Genomic DNA, 20,755 nt, shown 5'->3' with positions numbered 1-20,755 from the left:
GCATTATTGGGAAGGTTCAAAATGAATGAGGTTCCACAAGCATGCAATTAATTCCTCATACAGTGAAGCCTTATATGTGTTAATATCTATTAGAAGTTGATACCTATTTTTAAAGAGTCAGCAGAGAATAATACAGCATTCCAAAGGGTGAAATATCCATATCTACACAGAGACACATCCTATTGTGAAACATCAGCTGGAGCAGTGGACAAACCAGAACACTTAAACTGTTCTGATACATTGTGTTTCACCTTGGTGGTTCTTCCAGAGAGGCAAGATTAAAATACGTATAAGTATCACTAGTAATAATATTGTCTTTCTAGTCACCATCAGAAGGATGTGGAGGTGCAAGATAGGCTTTCTCAGTGGCACTCTGAGGCTCTGGCAATCTCTTGTCAACAGAAGCTAGTTCGTTTCCTTGGTCTTTCTGCCAACAAATTAAAGACATATTTATCAGGCAAGCTTTTATCAGACCTTCTTCTCTGTTTGCCAAATCTTAAGATTTAATGCTTAATCTGGAGTTTGTTACCTGTCTTGAGTGAGGTTTTTTGGCAAAAGCTGGGATAGAAATAAAAGAAATGATAACAATAATAATGCTAGCCAGATGTGTACAATTATTGCTAGGCACATACAAAAAGTATCATCATGACTGATGATCTTATCAGTGTTTATTCAGAATTAGTGTCTTCAGAATTCAGCAGAGCTTACTCTCAAGTGAACTGTAGTTATCACTTATCCGGTCCCCTTGAAACTGAGCATTTCCATGCAGAGTGTTGGGCTGCAGGAATGTCAGAGAAAAGAATTCTAGAAGGAAATCTCATTCAGATAATCTGAGTTTTACTCTCTATTGCAACCTTTGTCAACTGGGTACCTGCCAGATGTGTTAGACCACCCTGCCTTCTGCATCTTTTGGAGTACAATTCCCCAGCTTTTTTAACCGTTGACCATACCGACTGAGACTGATGGAAACTGAAAACACAAGGAGGGCACCAGGTTGGGGAAGATTTGTGTTCGACAACTCATCATCACTCCCACATCTGGAGGGCACTCAATCCGGGAAGCCTCACAGCTTTATTACGTTTGTGTGTGTGTGTGTGTGTGTGTTTAGTGTTATATGGATACGATAGAGCGATGGTCTACAATTCTTTAAAATAAGAAAAATAAAAAGACGCCTTTTTCCGTGGAGTTGCATGCCTAACAGACATGAACTGGATTCCCAGTTTTTCTCCGTAAAAGCTGCTGCTTTACAGTTCGTAGGGATCGCCTAGGCTGCAAAAGGAAGCTGCGCCAGTTTTTTAAAAAAGCATTTTGTAGGAGCTGGTGTTTCTGCGGCTCCTCGCCCCGCCCTACGGCCTAGGACTCCACCAGCAGCAAGCAGCCAAACCTGCAGTTCAGCTGCTGCGCGGACCCCGCCGGGGCAGTCCCTTAACCATACAAGAATGCTTCTCGCGCTGCCTATCCAGGGCTTTGAGGGTGTAGCCGTGGCAGGTCAGCGGCAGGGGAGCGTCGGCTTTGATTGGTGCTCGGCTGGCTATGGAGGCTGCGATTGGCCGATTTGGCCGCCAGTCCCCTTCCCCGCCCCTTTCCGCACTTCTGCCGTCGCAAGTACAGCGAAGCGGAGAGAGCCGGAGGAGGTGGCGTCCAGCGGGCGTTGTGAAGGGGAGGCGGGGAAGCAGCATGGCAGCGGCGTCAATGCTCCGGGTCTCCGTCAGCTTGCTGCACAGGCAAAGGACAGCCTATGCGGACTGCATCGCAATGGGTAAGCAGAGCCGGGCTGGGATAGCTGTGCTGGATGGGGCTTGCCAAACGGCACACGTGGCGATGAGTGCGGAGCTTGGGCCTTCCTGTGAAGCCCTGAGAGCGAGCATTGCTGGCACAGGCAAGGGGTCAGGGGAGTGAGGCGGCCCTCGCCCAAGTCTGAAAACGGTGACAGCTGTCTAGGCAGGCAGGGGATAGGTGGACCTGAAATACGGAAAAAGACAGGAAAGAAAAATAAGAAAAAAATCCTCCCTGCCTTAATGATCACATCAGGATGTTTGATGAGGGGTGTGTGCCTTTTTTCATGCTTTGAACTTCTCACCCGAATTAAGCATTAGGCAGAAATGGTCTTGAGAGTGCAGTGGCTTCATGAAAGGAAAAGGTTATGACTTCTATTTTGCACTCTTTACAAGTATTGTACAAGCTATTAAAAACCACACGTGTTGTAAAATTATATTGGACTAATATCAGAACATTTGTCCGCTTAAGAGAAGGCTCATACCATAAATACTTTAACATGTTTACTTAAAATAACACATGTGGGTGTTAAAACAGGCCACAAAAGTTTATGTGACGCTAGTGACCTGAAGTATCAAGTTAACTGCAACTATGATCTATGCTCATTTTTGCTTTCTCTATAACACTGGTGTTTTGCTTGCAGAAACTTAGAATGTAATTCATTACTGTGATCCTGTGTATTTTTATGTATGTAATACTTTGTGCAGGTGTTTTTTGCCATGCACATTAGCCATTTGTGAAACGTGAGCACAGCTTTTTGGATTTGCACAATTAAATAGTGTGACAGCACAATCCTTTACATATCTACTAAGAAACAGTTCTCATGGAGTTTAATGGAACTTAGACCTAGGTAAGTTTTGTAAGATTGAAATCTCTTGTATCTGTTTATTCAAAAGTAAGTCCCACTGTGTTCAGTAAAACATACTACTGGGTAAGTATGAATATGACTGCAGTTTCACAGTGCAATTCTATGTTGGTTTACTCAGAAGTAAGCCCCATTAGGTTCAGTAGGGTTTATTCACAGGTAAGTGTACTTAAGGCTGCTGTCATAAGGAGCAATCTGGTGCATGTTAAGACAGAAAAAAGTCCAACTCTCAGCATACCCCAGTAGTTAACTTAAAGAAAATGTCAAGTATCTACTAATCTGTTCTTAACCAATTCTCACTGTGTATATTTTTCCAATCTCTTTGATAAGAAGCTTTGTGCACTCAATTTCTGATACAGTCTTGCACCAGCCAAAGTTGTTTCACCTGTTTTATAGGGGAGCATGCTGTTAACATTCAGCATTCTACAGTTATTAGTGATAACCTTCCAAGTGATTTAAATCCCTTTAGAACCTTTAAAGGGAGTAAAAATTAGCCACATACTAGTAAATTTCAGTAAAGTAAATCAGTTCCCAGTAGAACTTCTATAGAATGATGATCATTACCTTTGAGTGTAAAGCTCTCAATTCAGATGTCATCTCCACTGTGAATGCATATGCTGGCTTGGGTCATACATCTAACCCCCACCCCCAACACATGCTGCAAAATTCTCCCCTCCTAGGCTAAGGGAAGAATTTAAATGGGGTTTGAAGGGTTGGCAATATGTATCAAGTAGTTGTTGTCAGATTAGCACAACATTGTTTTATTTCCAATCACCACTTTTAATACAGTACATATCCGGGAAAGAAAAAACATGATCTTTGCTCAGTTATTGGTTTGTTCAGTGTGCAATGCAAAGTTCTTCCATTTCATATCATTTTCTATTAAAAAGCAATCCTAAAAAAACTTGCTAGTAAATAGGGTCCATTGAACATAGTTGGGCTTACTTCTGAGTAAAGTAGAACAAGGTTGTTCTGTACCCTATGGGCTATGACATTAATTAATGATATTTCCAAATCAGTTATATAGAATTTAAAAGTGATGGCCAGATTACCTTCCTGGGAATGCCTGTTGGAAAAGGTATATTTTTAGTAGCCTCCAAGGGTTGGTGCTTGCCTAATTTGTAATAGTAGTGTGTTTCAGAGAGTAGGGATTGTGACATCAGAGGGTGAGCCTTGATATTGGGTACCACCAGAAGGTAATCTTGGGATGAGCATGGCAGTGGAGAAGGCAAGTACGTTTTCAAGCATGTGCAAGTATTCTGGTAGTCCTGACATTTGTGTAAATAGTTCTTTATCTCTAAAATTTAACTGCTGTGGATTGCAGGCCATTTTATGACCAGCAGATATGAGTCTATGAATAATATTGCAATACATATGTAGACCATCCCATGATTCCTACTTTTTGCAAAAACATGCTTTTCACTTAAAGGTACCAAAGCCAATCTGAGTGTCCTTGAGTGAGATTCCTATCTGAAGTCCTAGACAGCTGGTCCCAGCCAGTGGAAAGTAGGTAGTGCTGAGCTAGATGGACCAAAGAAACTGACTCTGCACATGATATTTCCCATGTTCTTGTGTTTTTAATTCAGAAAGCAGTCCTGTGGCTCATAGGCATCATTCATAGGGTACTTTGAATTCCCAGATAAGAAGTTGGATACAGGGCTCTGACCTTGGAGCTGAGTATCTTCACTCCCACCCACACACGTACAGCTGGAATGGAAACAAGTTGGGAACTCAGCTTTAGAGAGTGGATGATTATTAGATTGTTTGACTGGGGATCTAGAAGATCCAAAGTTCTAGTCCCCATGAAGCTCTCTAGGTAACTCTGGGCTAGTTATTCCCTCTCAGCCTAACTCACCTTGCATGGTGGTTGTTGTGAGGATAAAATGGAGTGGAGGAGGACTAGGTAAGCCACTTTGAGTAAGTTAATTTATAAATGCAATGAAAAAAATGGTAGGCAGGGAGTAGGAGGAGACTGCAGAAGCGAGAGTATGAGCTATCCAGAATCCTGTACTGCTTTCTTCCCTCCCTCACTTAAATGTGTCTGCTACATAGCCAAAAACAGTCGTCTAGCTACACTGTGGTTCAGGAAGGTGGAAATTGCCTCTGTCTCTCTTCCCATTCTATGTACATAGCGTAGATAGAATAGAAAGATTATAGTATAGAAAACATGTTACACCCTTGTGATCATACCCCTCTTGGAATTAGGATACCCTTTATTACCTGTGTTCAAGCTATAACTGCTGTTGCTTATGTAGATAAAAATGGAAAACTGACATACAAAATTTATTATTATTAATATTTATATACTGCCTGTTTTCCTTTAAAGGAACTCAAGGCGGTTTACATATTTTTCCTTCTCCTTTTGATCTTATCCTCACAACAACAACAACAACAACAACAACAACCCTGTGAGGAGGCGAGGCTTGGCTTGGCTGTTGGAATGCTGACTGAGTGTTAGTGAGGTGGGATAGAAGCAGGTGGGTGAAAAGCGGCACCATTCTGTGCAGAATTTTGTTCAGGGTCCCGATTGTGTTGTCCTGGAAACATTCATAATGATTGCTGAGTATGACTAAATATTTTTCCAATATTTTTTCAGTAGCAATGTTTAACTAGTAAAATTATACTACCTTTTCATTCAGTAGAAGGCCCCACCATAAAACAATAAAATGCCATAATACCAATACCGGTCCTGGGTTATGAACATCCGGCTTACCAACAACCTGTACTTAGGAACATGCAAACTACACTAAACCCCATATGAATATCTCTAGCAAAAAGCAATGACTGTCTCTAGGGAACTATCTGACATGTTTGGTGACACATCCACAGCGACCATGTAGTTCCCTAAAGATAAGGAACTAAAGATTCCCTAAATATTCACAGCATTTTGGTCCATGGCGTCAGCTTGAGTGTACCCCAGCCGGTGTGTTTTGTGGCACGTGTAGGGCATGTAGTTCCCCTTTGGTGTTTCTTTAGCATCATTGTCCTTGTAACCATCCTATGCAAGGGCAGGTGATGCATCAAATAAAAGGAAAACAATCATGATGGAGACTAAAGTGGAAATAATAAAGTGATCAGGAAAGGTGAGGCATTGGTCCTGTGAGTTTCCTGGATTTAAAACAAAAGCAAAAGGGTTTTATATGCCACATTTTTGTTACTTGAACCTCAGACCTTGGAGGCTGCATACACAGTTCTGGTCACTGGGTTGAGACCATGCACACAGTGCTGAATAGATAGTGGCAGCTGGTGGCAGCTTTGATAGCAGTGCACATCTGTTGGGTAGGTGTCCATTTGCATAATCTGCTGCTTGCATGCACAGATCTCTTCCGTAGAAACTGTGGAATCCTTTTGATTTCTTGTAATCAGTTCTCTCCAATCTGCTTGCTTCAAGTTACATATGTTTTTGTTGTGATAAGAATAGTTAAATTAACAATGTCATTTGGAATGCACAGGTGAATAAAATTGGCTTAACTTCATCTTTATGAGATCTTTTGCTAATTGTGTTTAAACCCAAAAAAGAATCATACATTTGGAAGAGGTCTAGAAGGCCATCAGGTCCAACCCCCTGCTCAATGTAGAACTGAAGTCTCCCATCCAGATTCTAACCAGACCTGACCCTACTTAGCTTTCAAGATTAGGCAAGAACAGGCATTTCAGACTACAGGAAAGACATGTAGCCACCTTGAATTCCACAAGGGGAAAAAGGTGGGATATGAAACAAACAAACAAAATAACATATTGCTAACATCCTACTGATTCGAATCTGCACAATGGAGTGAGTTCCCATTGCTCCGTCCCAGCTCCTGCCAACCTTGCAGTTCGAAAGCATGCAAATGCAAGTAGATAAAAAGGTACCACTTCGGTGGGCAGGTAACAGTGTTCCGGGCACTTCGGTGTTTAGTCATGCCGGCCACATGACCATGGGGACTGTCTGCGGACAAACGCTGGCTCCCTCGGCTAGGAAACAGAGATGAGCACCACCCCCTAGAGTCAGGCATGACTGGACGTAATGTCAAGGGGAAACCTTTAACCTTTTTTACTGGTTTATTACTCCATTAGATGTCCTTAGATATGCTATTGAACTGAAGTAGTTTGACTGATTTCTTCTCTTTTATAAGCTTCCTCTTTATTATGCATGATTCCTAATGTGAGTCAACTGTATCAAGTTGTTTTGGCTCTTTAAAATAAATGTTTCGTGCAAGTGGCAACAAAACCAAGAACAGATGTTATTTGGATTCTGAACTAAGATTGTATTGATTTAGAAAAGGAAATAATTGCTCTGGTTGATCCTGTTGTCTAGCATGCTGTATTCCAGGGATGTGGAGTATGTGGGTCTGCCTGGCTAGCTAATGGGAGGGGGGGTGTGCTGGGAATTGCAGTCCAACAGCATTTGAAAGGTTGCTTTTTCCGTATCCTTGCTCTTTTCACATATATGGCATTTCTTTGCTGTTTTGGGGGCAGGGCGGGATGTTGAGTGCCACTTTCTGCCTAGCCATTCTACTGGGGCTTCAAACCTGAGTTGGGCAGGGCCAGGCCAGAGCTGATGGTGGGTTGGGTAAAAGTCAAACATGGACATCGTTTATTTATTTATTTATTTTCTGCCATGCCTTTACTTTCTCCTTGGAAAAGATCCTGTTCCCATGAATAGGAGGGGGGGGGCGTGTTTTTTGGTAAATTGTTCACAGAATCAGCTGAGGTGGGAACACCATAGTCTGGATCCATACGTGCTGTGGACTGCATCCAGCCTGTAGGCCAGTGGTCCCCCACCCCAACCCTGTTGTTACTGCTTAAATTACTGCTTTTCATTGTGTTCTTGGGAGTTGAGTGCCTATTTCATTTTAGTGGACCTTGAGTGAACTTTGTTTTTAACTGAATTCATTTGTTGTACATAACAAAATGAAGTTCTAGAGAGACGCTGAATTACAGTTTTTTGTCAGCTACATTCAAGTGTTTCTAGTCTAATCCACATGGATACTCTTCTAATACAAGAAGAAATTTTCTAGTTTGCCAGTTGAAAAGATTAGAAAATACTAGTGTGAATGTTTCTCCATTATGCCTTTAAAAATTAATCTTTGGTGCATATAGGCGAGTTGTTATACAATAGCGATTTGCACTTGTCTAAGCTTCTGGTGGACAGCTGTTTGTATCTTAAATTTCAGCTGATGCCAACTAGCTGAATTGGTAAGCAAAGGAAAGAAACAATTATGTGTGGAATTTGAGCAATCTTTCTTAATAGTAAGGGTTGAACACATTCTCTTTGTTGTGTAACCTTAGGAAAATTAGTAATCAAGTAGAATTGAAGGAAAGGAAATCCAAAATATACAGAACTCCAAAACTCAAGGAGGAACTCCCTTCTTTAATTGCAATACACACATGCACGCACAAACCAAAGCATGGTACACCTTTAGCATTTCCATTAACTTTATTTTCTAAGGCTTATAATGATACAGCCCTAATTTGTAGCATACTTGTTTTCATTGGCTTTGATTGGTTTGTGTAAAATCCCTTTCCTTCACTCTCTTCCTCTTGAAGAACTGGATTTCATTGTGTGATTTGGCAGCTTTTTTGTACATTGGTCTGCAAAACTTGCAAACTGCTATAATAAAAAACCAGTTTTAGGCAAATAAATATTGTGGAGTTCTAATAAATCTTAATACTATCGGTTTTTTTCCTCCCATCTTTTAAAATAAAGTGCTGTTGTTGTTTAAAAAAACTTCCTTAGAGCCCTTAAAGATGAAAATTTTGATAAGGGTGCATCCAATGCTGTATCCGCATGCAAATGCTTGCAGGAGAGGAATTGCTTCTTGTCGCTGCTGCTTTCCTGAAAGCTTTTTCCAAGGATCAGGGAATCATCAGGAAAGGCAGGAGATGTGGGACAGGAATACTGCAGTTGGAGGAGAATTGGACAGAAAGAATCTGAACAAGCAGAGTATCCCATGCAATTTAATAGTTCCTTCTCCTCCCAACCTAAAAGCCGTCTCGTAACTTTATAAAGCAGTCATTTGGATTTTGGTGAGCTCTGATATTCCAACTATTGTGTCAGACTGTGATCAATAAATGGCTGTTCCCTTTTGTTTGTAAAACTAACTGCTGTTGTCACTCATCTGTTCTGCACTTGAGCAAGAGATTTAACCTTTTAAAGTTTTACATTTTTATTTAATTTTTAAGTGAAGATTACAGTGATTTTATTTTGGAATGGTTATGAACAGCTTTCAGGAAACAGAACATATTGGTGGAAAGGAGTAAATACTTTAAATATTAAAGCTTTGAACACTGTTACTTAGCCAAAACTTGAAATATACTCTTCTTTATAATTTGTTTTAGAAATGTATTTCAGTAGAATATTCTAATAATGACTTTTTATTTGCAATTAGTGTCTTCTAGAGCAATGGCTTCCAAAACTTCTGTCGGATTCATTGGTTTGGGTAACATGGGAAATCCAATGGCGAAAAACCTTGTAAAACATGGCTATCCTGTTATCGCGTATGATGTATTTCCAGAAGCATGTAAAGAATTTCAAGAACTGGGTGCACAGGTATAGTAGTCAACATATTGTTAACCTTTTTTGTATTTTATGACCAAACCACTATCACCACCAATCTCCATGATTTGTATATGACTGGGGCATGCATAGCTTTGAGCAGGTTGATCTGGCACAGTCACAATGTGTAATTTGCTTGATATTTGTCTGTCACTGGGATTCCAAGATGGCGTCGGAACGAGACGGATGTGATTAACGGAGTTCGTTTTTCACGCCGGTATTACTTGGCAGCGAGTCGTGGGAGACTCATCTAAGCCCTGTCGGGGTGAAGACAGATTGCCTGGGCACGCTTTTGGCTTGATGTGAGATGGCAGTCTCATACCTGCTGAGAGCAATTCAGGTACTTCTCAACCGAGTAACGCAGGGGGTGGTTTCAGCCCCTTCAAGTTCTCGACATCTTAGAAGATTAGCTTTGGATTTTTATTAGCTAGGTAAGCATTGGAACTGCTGAGTAAATATTTTTTACTTCTTTTGCAATATTACCTGTGGAAAAGCTGCATTTGTTTATAATTTGGCATTAAGAAAAACCCTCCAGATGTTTAGGCGGCGACTGAGATGAGAGAGTACTGATGCTTTTGTCCAAGTTGAAGCCGAAGAAAAAGACTTTTTCCTCTAACCTCTCTAAGGGTATAAAATTAGTTTAAATTTTTAAGGTGCAATTACGTGATAGGAGTTCAAAGCTTTGACTGATCATTTTGGATATCTGTTTGGACTTCTGCCAAGATCAACTGGACACTCGCCAGGTTATTTTTCACATTGTCAGATGCTTTCTTCTTTAATGTGACTACTTCTTTAATGTGTTTGGGTGAGCATTCCTATTTTCGTTTTGCAGTACTACTTGTGGAAAAACTGTATCTGTTGTTAATTGGCATAAAAAAAAGAAAAGGGAGAAAAGAGGAAGGATATAAGAATCTCCATTTCCTCTCCTGCGTTTCTGGGACCTCTGCCAAAGTATTTGGCAACTTGCCAACCTTCTGACCGCTAGTGATCTAGAGAAAAGAAAAGTGGAACTGATCTTGGCTGCCATTTTGTGACTATTGGGATTATTGCAACGATGGTAGAACTGAAGAGATTTTTTTTGGAAATACAAGAATCTTTAACAACTTTACAAATATCCCAAGAGGTGATGTTGAGACAACAGGAAATCTTCTCAATTGTACAAAAAAAGCGCTTTGATAAGCTTGATGCTTCTTTTAAGGAGATGGTGATTGATGTAGAATCCAAAACTGAACAGAATATACAAGAAAGGCAACAAGTATAAGAAAAATTTGAAAAATTTGAAACTGTGGATAAAAAGAAACAAATTTGGCCACTAAAGGAAGGAATTTTTTTTTGAAGGATGGATGGATCCTGAATTAACTAAAATTGATTCTGAGGAAGAAGAAACAGTGAAGGTTGATTTGCAGCAAAAAACACAGCCATTGGGAATAAATACTGACCTACAACAAATGCTACAATCACTGAAGATAAAGCAAGAAATAGTGAAGAGTGAAATACAGACTTCGAACTGGGTTGATTTTCAACAAATAACACCAAGGGGAGAAAGATGGGCTGGAGACGTAAAGTTTAAAAATACTGATTTTCAACAAACCCTATTAAAACAAAAGCTGTTTGGAAGAGGTGTAAAAAAGAAATCTTAAAAAGGAATGGTATAAATGGGTTGGCATGTTTATTGTGGTATGGAAAGGCTAAGGTATATGATTTTAACTGTGGAAGCTTTTCTACATTTAAATGTGTTGAATTATGAAGAGATTATAAGATAAGATTTAAACTGAACTAAGAAGGAGAAGAATAGGAGTGGAGTACCCCGCCCCCTTATATTTTTTCTCTCCTTTGTGGGTGATATAAGGGAAAATGAGAGATTCTTTTCTTTTTCTTTCTTTTTTTATCTTAAAAATGAATGACCAAAAGCTAACTTGCATGACTCTTTTGTCTTTGAATTGCTGTACTAGAAAATGACTATTATGGGAGTAGGAGGAGCTGTACTAAATAGATTTCTTTTTATAAGCGAGATATATTAAAGATTGTAAGGAGCTGGACTCTTATAAGGAGTTAATTGTATGTGGTTAAGTGAAGTGTAAGCTAGATGAAACTTTAACAAATTAGCTTAAAAAATTGTTTAAAAGGTATCATAGATAATTGTTGTCGTTAAATAGATAAGATGTCCTTAAAGAGGCTAAATGGATGTTAGACCTGGGAACATAAACTGGGTTAAAAGTCTTTAGTTCTTTTTTAAGCTTGGAACTTTTCTTCTCTTTCACTTTCCTTTTTAGTGGATATTAGACTGAAATACTAGTAAGCAAAAATGTATTTGATCGTATTCGTAACTATTATAATGAGGAGTTTATCTGTTTAATATTAAAAAAATGAAAAGATCTGGAATTGTGTAGAGTTGGTTAGATTGAAGCTACTATCGAAGAAGAAAGAAGATAATGACTGTCATCAAATTTGGAGAGTCTTTCTTTTAATATTGGTCAAGGAGAACGGGACTCTGTAAGAAATGGATGGACTGATCTTACCGCAGAAGGAGAAAGAAGATAGTGACTTCTATCAAATTTGGAACCTTTTTTTTTTTTTTTAATTGGCTGGAGAAACGGGACTTGGTTTAGATCTAAAAATGTTTTTTAAGATTCCATAAATGGATCTGAATATGATTACAGAATGTTAAAAGATATGTAGTAAGGGGCTGACTCAGTAGTTCCGACGTTTGTGATGACTGATGTTTTTAGTACTGTTTTAAAATTTAATAAAAAAGTACTGCCAAAAAAAAAAAAAAGATATTTGTCTGTCACTGGCTAGCTGGTAGTTCTGTTGCATTGTGTATGGACTGTATCCAGTAAGGGATTCTGTCATGGCAGGTCACTTTGCCTAATTTCCTGCACAGGCACCACAGATCACTCCATTCAGCACAGTCTCCTGAATCTCTGAGCAGCATTTTCAGAGGGCAGGTCTACCATAGGAAGAAGAAGTGAGGGGAGTCAACTTCCATCAGTGTCATTGATTCAGCATAAATCTGTATCCAGCCCATTGACTGTGTCCTGATTTAAATGTCATGGGAAACCATTATTAATTAAAAGAGAAAACCGTTTTTCATTTGCGTATCCCTTGGCAGCCCATTCCAATAAATTGTACATTTCATATTAGCAAAATGTTTGTAATATACTTGCAGTTATTTCCACCATTATTTTCTTTTTTTCCACAACCCCCTAAATGTTCTGGTTCATACTCCGGGGGCTACGTGTACCCTAGGTAGGGAATCACCAGGACAACTCCATGGCTTGATATCTCAGTTTTTTTTTCTCAAACCTGAATGTCATGTACCTGTGCTTAGTTCAGAATAAAATGTTCAGTCTCCTTATACATGCAGGTGAGCAGAGTGGAGTTAAGAGGGTACCTGCTGACTTGTTCCCTTAGTGGCGAAAAATGGTTTTCGGATCAAGTCTTTCTCCTAAGATGCCATGATGCAGGATCAATAATACACTTACTTTTCACTACTTTATTCCTTTTGGTTACTGGCATTAATCCGTTTAGAAGTGCTTTTCCTTTTTGCTAGTTCCCAGTCCTCTTCTTTCCCTTCTAGTTCCATTTTTCTAATGAGCAAACAGCTAGCAACTTAAGCATAGGAATTAACATGTAAGTTTACTGTGCTCATGTATCTTTCCAGCAGGAATGCATGAGCAGCCCTTGGTTTGCCCCACCTGGGGAATGGCCTTATGTGAATTCCAGCTACTGTCGCCAGCTCCCCTCAGAGGGGACAGTGCACAGAGCTCCTCCAGGGGTGGTGGGCGGGGGAAGTGACCCTGGGAACACATGCAGCCACCAGTGCTTCCCCTTTCTCCAGCTAGGTAAGTATGGTGGACCCGTGGGGAAGTGGAGGCAGAGGGAGTGGCTGCAGGCATATGAAGTACAAGTCAAGCAGAGCTCTATTTGATGTGGGCCTCCTTAGTGGAACTGAATGGACTGCTTGTTCTTACCTGCTCCCTTATTCTATAGCTTTTGACTTCCTAATCATGTTACAAGTTGCTTTAAAGATCACTCTTTTTTTGCTGGCTGTGTGACACAGAACTAAAAGACCACAAGCTTGGTGAGAGGAATTCTGTCCAAACCCACAGTGGAAAAAATATGCCTTTTTAATTTAAGCTTAGTTTTTGGTAAGGCATGAGAGAATTCATCTTTTCTGGGGAAGCCTTTCATCTGTGTTGTTGAATCCATGTCAGAGCTGCTCTGTCAGGTGTACTTTGTATAAATCTTCAGTATAACTATGCAGCTGTATTTCTGCTTCACAAGAAATCTTTTTGTTTTTCTGAACCACTAGTTTTCTATTTGAAGTCAGTGTATGCATTAATTGGGTTGTCTTAGATCCCAGTTATTTTGTTCTGCCCTGATAAGTGACTTCAATTTAAACAAATAATATGCTTTAATCTCTCTCTCTCTCTCTCTCTCTCTCTCTCTCTCTCTCTCTCTCTCTCTATATATATATATATATATATATATATAGAAAGTTCAGTTAGCTAAAGGCTCAATCCTATGTATTTTCAGGCAGAAAAAAAGGCCTACAGTTCCCTGCATGCCTCAACCAGCATGGCAGACTAGAGGGATGCTGGGAATTGTAGGACTTTATTCCGTCTAAATATGCATAAGATAATTGCCTTAAGGTGCTATCTTATACCTACTTATCTGGGAATAAGCTGCATTGAGCTAAGTGGGACTTAACTCTCAGTAGACCTCTGAAGGATTGCAGTATAAATATTATAAAATCATAAGTAGTTAGGACTAACTTAAGTCTGATTGATTTCAATGAGAGCTTGATTCTTGGAACTGGCATCTTCTTGTTAGCAAAAACTAGTTTTTATCTCTCTCCAACTTTCAATGCAGCAAGAAGATACTGCAAGATTTCACAGCTGATTTTTGTGGCTCAGCAACGTGTATAGTTTCTGTTTGCATTTTCATTACTACTGAGGTGCTTTAGAACTTACTCAAAATGTTGAATGGTAAAACATGAAAGGATAATTTCTGTTTCATTAAGCAACAGCTTGCTGACCTCTCCCTGCTCCCTTTCCTTTAAAAGGTAACAGATTCCCCAGCAGATGTAGCAGAAAGAGCTGACAGGATTATTACAATGCTTCCGTCTAATCCTAACGCAATAGAAGTTTACACAGGCACCAATGGAATTCTCAAGTAAGTTTTTTCTCTCTTTTCATTTAGCATCATAATAAAATCAAGCATTGTGCATTACATTCTGTCTTAAGTGTCATTTACATTCATTTTCTACTTGCCTGTTGAATTAATGTTTTTTAAATAAATGCTGCAGCTCAGCAGTCTGTGTGTGCAAACAATTCCCTGCTGTGCCTGGGACAGCAAACTGCATCCAGCAATGGATGAGTTATGCATGAGGTTTATTCCACACAATAATCTGTGCTGAAACTTGTGCACTAATCTCTGTAGGTGTGTGAACACAACATTTTTCTGCTCTCACAGTTTTCCAGAATAAATTAATAGTCTAGAAGTCCATTATCCCAACTTCATTTTTTAATTGAAATACAAAGGGTAAATCACCAGTAATCATTTTAAAAAGCTTAGCAAGGCAATAATATTTATAAAATGTGTTCCTTTATACAAGGGTGGGGGACCTCTTTTAGTCTGGAAATCAAATTCCCTTTTATAAAAGCTGTTGGAAGCAGCTTCCCAAAGGTGGGTGAGACTGAAGGCCAAAGCAGTGTGGCCCAAGATCCATGTAAACAATACATATCATGGCTTAAAGCTCTCATCATTATTTAGCCCTTAGGAGAGGCATTTTGAATGCTTAAACTGCAGTGGAAAAAACTAGAGAAAACTGGGAAATAACAAATGATTGGTTGGGGGAAATGGGTGAGTCCAGGGAAATTGGTGTGGACATTTGAGGAACTGTGGGGAAGTTAGATTTGGCCCCATGTCTGCAGTTACCCAGCGATGCTTTATCCTATTACCACTGCCATGAATTTATGGACACTGCAGGCCATTATCAAATATCTCATTCATAATGCCTGAGTTGGTGCCCTGCATGATGCTTTTTAAAATTGTATTGCAGAAGCCTCAAGCTGTTGCCATTGTTGGCAGCCCAAAAGACTGTGCCTAATTGCCTTTGTGTTTTACCCAAATGTATATCTGTGTTTTTTGCCTTTATTTTTTTCTTCAGGAAAGTGAAGAAAGGTTCTTTGTTAATAGATTCCAGTACTATTGATCCTGTAGTTTCAAAAGAACTTGCTAAAGAAGCTGAAAAAATGGGAGCTGTTTTTATGGATGCTCCTGTTTCTGGTGGTAAGTCTCCCCCCCCCACCCCATATGTGCATGTTTTCCCAGATAGTTACGCAGAACCATCTTGATGTTATTTCTTCCTATCTGCCAAGGGAGGCAGTTATGGAACATGACTTTGATAATCTCACATGGGGATGGACAAAGCTGTTAATTTATAGTTTCTTTCAGTTTCTCCTTTTTCCAAACTTAAGTTTGTCCTGCCCTGTTTCTGTATCAGTTTGTGAAGGTTTCTTTTAGAAGTCCGCATGAAAGTTTGTAGGCATTTTTGTGCATGCTTTCGTATACTTATTAGACAACTGAACCCCAAAGTTCAGAGAACTGTGAATACCAAATGATAATAATACTTCAGTTAATAAGTGCTAATTAATTGGGTTTGCTGTAATATTGTACCAGACTAATTTGTACCAAACTAATTTTTCCTCCCCACCCTCCCCCAGCAGCCCAAGTTGGAGCACTAAAAAGTGCTGCATACATACTCCACTGTTAAGGTTCCTATCCCGTCTGTTCAGTATGTATTTCTTGTGAAAACACTGACTTTACACAACTTGACCTTTACAATGATTAAAATCAACATTAGACGGCAAAATATGGGCAAGGGGCAGTGAGGGCATGGAGCAACTTTGTACTTGATCGTTCTTTTTTTCTTGGCTGAATACATTGACCAAAGTAGGACTAACACTGGACTAAGGGAATAGATTAATGCCTCTTGGTTGAGCTGTTCCTTTTTGCTTAAAAGAGACTGAAATAAGACCTTGACCAAAGAAGCATTCTCATGATCCAGGATGTCTGTGTATTTATCGGCCAGTCTCAGATTCTTGGCTAAGGTGATTCAAAGGGTGGCGGTATTGCAACTGCAGATGTATCTGATTCTCTGGATCCATTTTATTCTGGCTTTCAGCCAGGATATGTGACTGAGATTTCTTTGGTCACCTTAGTAAATAGCCTGTGCTGGGAACTGGATACAAGGAGCACAACTCTGTTAGTTCTCTTGGATCTCTTAGCAGCTTACAATACCGTTAAGAGGAATATCTTTTTGGACAGCCTGACAGGATTGGGTTTAGAGGTGCTGTTTTGCAGTGGTTCTAGTCCTTCTTGTTGGATCATGTCCAGAAGGTGGTACTGGGGGGTTACTATTCGACTCCACAGCTCTTGGCCTATGGTTTTGCACAACTATCCTATTTAGTATTTGCATAAAAATCCCAGGAGAGGTCATTCTGAGTTTAGGAGTAAGGTGCCACCAGTTTGCCAGTAACAACCAGCTCTAATGCCTTTGTTACCTAATGCTGAGGAAGTCTTGAAAACCCTTGAGCTGGATTTGGTAATGCTCTGATTCCAAGTGATCAAGCTGTGGTTAAACTTAGACAAGATGGAAGTGTGGTTGGGTCAGTAGAAAGCCTGACTTTGGGATTGGGTTCAGTGGGTTCTGGAAGGGTTGTCCTCCCCATGAAATATCAAGTCCATAGTATGGGAATGTATCTTGATCCTGTGCATTCTGTGGAACTTTAGGTTGTGGCGAGGAATGTACTTCTACAATTACACCAGCTGCAACCTTTCTTGAACTGTTCTGACTTGCCAACAATCTTAAATTGTTCCATGCTACCTTGATGCCTTTTCAGTAGATAAACCAGTATACAAATGCAAATAAATAAATATGCATCTGAACCTCTTTATATAGCAGGAACACAATCCAGCATTGATTTAGTTCTCAGTGATTTCATTGAGACATAAAGTTTTGTTTTTTTGTGGGATGATCAAACCATAGTATGATCAAACAAAATATATTGCTTTAAATCATTGCATCTTAAGGTAAAAGATTTTAATCCCAGTGTTGCATTTCCCTAGTGAATCCACTTGATGAATCTTGATGACCATTTGTTGAGAAAAGGTTGAAGAGGTTTATGTAACAGATACATAAACATGGGAAGATGTTGCAATTCCCTTTTCTACTTCAGTGATTACTTTTTTATTTTGGCTGGAAAATACATCGCTAAAGCTATTCTCATGATTAATATGCATGAACCAAATAATGAATATCTGATTATGTTTCATGATTGTTTTAGCAAATTGGTTGGCATTCCCTATGGTCACTTGATTGTGGTGATGGGAAAGGGAATTCAGTGAGATCTTAGATGCTATTTTGGATTTGGAGTACACTGTTCCTGAAATGGCAAATAACAGTTAGACTTATATGTTAGTCTTACATGTTTCAGTTTGGTGTGGTTGATATGTAGATTTAGCATCCTGGTGACTGTGACTATATATTTATTACAGTCTGTCAGAATTGCTTTTGATTGGATTATTCTTATCTTTGCATTTCTTATCTCTGCATTGATAAGTTAAATTAAAGCTTGCAAGACTATTTAAAAATAACACTGGTAAATTCATACCATTCCTCAAGCTTCCTGGAATTTTAATTTTCACTTTTACCTTGACCTCTGGCTCTTTGGCACTTTAATGGTTCACTTCTTCATGATGAGGTCTTTAAAAATCAGATTTTTGCTGAGCTTTGCAAGTATTTTAAGAATAATGAGAATGCTGTTGATTTTTGTGCCATTGAGTTGGAAGTCGGGAAAGGCCAAATTACTACTTATATATGAAGAATGTTTTTAAAATGCTACCAATATTACTAAATGAGGAACTGAAAATGCTTATAAGCCAGTTTGCAGTTTCCTCATTTGTAGAAATCTATCATGATTTACCGAATGTTAAATCCATGTGGAATATTATTCTTTAACAGCAATAATAAATTGTTTTAACCTGCTTACAGTAGACTTATTGGAGAACAGGAAGATCCAAGTAAGATTTTAGCAAACCTCCTTAAACAGTAGGAACAAGAAACCAAAGGTCAAAAATGGGGACAATACAACAAATGAGAAGGATCTTGGGGATGTTGTAAGTCACAAGCTAAATGTGAGCCAGCAATGTGATGCAGCTGCACAAAGGGCAGATGCTATTTTGGGCTGCATTAAAATAAGTATCACTTCCAAAACACATGAAGTACTAGTTCTCCTATACTCAACACTAGTCAGATCTCACCTAGAGAATTGTGCCCAGTTCTGGCACCTAAATTTTAAAAAGAAGCTGATAAGCTAGAAAGGATACAGAGAAAAGCAACAAAGATGATTCCAGGACTGGAGATAGAACGCTGTGAGCAAAAATGGAGAGAACTAGGCATGTTTGGCCTCGAGACAAAGGGAGAAATGCTAGCACTCTTACAAGTACCTGGAAGCTGTCACAGAGGAAGGACAAGATCTCTCCTCATTCATTCCAGAGTGCAGGGCACAGAATAATTGGTTTAAGTTAAAAGGAACCAGATTTAGACTAGACACCAGGAAGAATTTCCTCACTGTCAGAGCAGTATGGCAATGGAACCTATTACCTGGGGAAGTTGTGGAAACTCCCTCACTCGCGACATTCAGAAAGCATCTGGACAGTCATCTGAGTGGGATTAGTGTCCTGCAGTAAATACTTAAACTGAATTTGAATGAGCTAATTCATGAGATATCACTGGACAGAGACAGGTAGACATCTTTAAAGTTGAGATTATAGGACCCAGTGAAGATGGGTATCAAACCTAGGATTTATTTGTTATGTGAGATTTCTCTCTCTCTCTCTCTCTCTCTCTCTCTCTCTATACATACATACATACATACATATAGCAATTTTTTCAAAAATGTAACTCCTCGTTTTAATCATTTTTCTAGTTTTATTTTCTGCCATGAACATCTTTGAAAAGGATTGAATATTTTATTTTTATTTTCAATTTATATCCTGCCTTTTTCCTGCAAAGGGCTCAAGGCAGCTTACATCTCCTCCTCCCTCTTATCCCCACAACAACAACCCTGTGAGGTAGGTTGGGCTGAGAGTCTGTGACTGGCCCAAAGTCACCCAGTTGGCTCCATGGCTGAGTGGGACTAGAACCCAGCTCATCTGAGTCCCAGTCCCATGCTCTTAACCAGTACGCATCAAATTGGCTTTCCAGATCCAATGTCATATCAATGGGCCTGTTTGTTGAATGTTGTCTAAATTAAAAACTAAATTTTATTTTTTTTCTACTCAGAGTAGATATTCTACCATGATCAGTTTTGAAATTCTCTGGTGTGGACCCTCTGTTCTAGTGGATGGCATTAGGCTTCTGGCCTATTAAAATGGGTAGCGTTCCTCCTATCTAGGGTCTTCCTAACAGTCAGGTTGCTCAAGATGAGTGGTGGACAGTATCATGTCAAGTACAGCCTAACACTTTCTCATATGCTAAACTGACCTTATGACAAACTCCAGAATGTAAAATTGGTAAAAATGGCAAACTTGGATGGAAAAGTTTTTTTTTTTAGCTTTGAATCAATTAGTGGAGAAAAAAAAGTTCTTGTCATTTTTTGAGCTGTGTGTCATATGTGACATGCTGATGGAGGCTGGTTACAATACTTAGAATTGCAACAATTGCTAGAATTGAATTTTGGTTCTGCAGTTTTGTTTTGGGTTTTTTTTTACGACTTCATAGTTTTCTTAATTATTGGAAATATTTACTGAGGTTGGTCAGTATGTTTACCCAGGAGCCTGCTTTATACATTTTTAATATCAATATTAAACATTGTGTCTAATGCAAGAATAGAATAAAGAATTAGAAGGTTCTCGTCAGTTCAAGCAATGGATCGCTTATTTTAGAGTCTGTATCTGATGTTTCAGTGGATCTTGTGTTTCATCTTTATTGTTTATTTATCAATGACCATTTGTATCTTTGCTTTGAGTCAACAGATCACCCTTTGACAGCAGCTACATCAAACAAATAAGCCGCAGCAGCTTCTTCTCTGCGTCACTGGCCAGGGTTGGTAACTGCTGCACTAAGAGAGGACATTTCATTGTTTAAGCAAAGACTCCCTTTTTCAAAAATGGGTAACTGGGCATCTACACAGTTCCTCGAATCTGACTGAATTAAAAAAGGGCATATTTGGATTGCAAAAAAGTAAAGACAAAAGGAGTGGACATTCCTTCCAATGTGCCTGTTTCAGAGATTGCTGTTTATGATCTCCAGTAAGAAAAACTGTAGAAGGGGGAAAAGCCGCACTGAGAAAAAAAGGTTTCACAGTAAAGGCACAGAGAAGAGACAAGGGAGCTTCAGTTGCCAAGTCCTCTGGGATACTAGCCAGAGAACTGATGCGAAGAACAAGCCATAATGAGCCTGATTATCTGCCAGGTGTGCTGTGGATGGTTTGCACAACAGCTTGTCCACTATGGTTTGTTGTTAAAGTGGGTTAGTGTGATCTGTGAATCCACTCATTGTA

General features: G+C 39.4%; 1 protein-coding gene across 1 annotated transcript in view; it reads left to right on the top strand.

Moving 5' to 3' along the window:
* Positions 1-1,602: 1,602 nt before the first annotated feature.
* HIBADH (3-hydroxyisobutyrate dehydrogenase) overlaps positions 1,603-20,755 on the top strand; it is an 83,938-nt gene continuing 64,785 nt past the window's right edge. The window contains exons 1-4 of the mRNA XM_044450732.1: positions 1,603-1,759; positions 9,016-9,176; positions 14,251-14,360; positions 15,358-15,479. Of these exons, the coding sequence (XP_044306667.1) occupies positions 1,678-1,759; positions 9,016-9,176; positions 14,251-14,360; positions 15,358-15,479 (475 nt within the window). The 5' untranslated portion in view covers positions 1,603-1,677. The remainder of the gene's footprint in view (positions 1,760-9,015; positions 9,177-14,250; positions 14,361-15,357; positions 15,480-20,755) is intronic.

Source organism: Varanus komodoensis, unplaced genomic scaffold, assembly GCF_004798865.1.
Source record: "Varanus komodoensis strain SLA01 unplaced genomic scaffold, ASM479886v1 scaffold68, whole genome shotgun sequence".
NCBI classification, from domain to species: domain Eukaryota; kingdom Metazoa; phylum Chordata; class Lepidosauria; order Squamata; family Varanidae; genus Varanus; species Varanus komodoensis.
The sequence above is the reverse complement of the archived record's forward strand: the minus strand, read 5'-3'. Positions and strand labels throughout refer to the sequence as shown.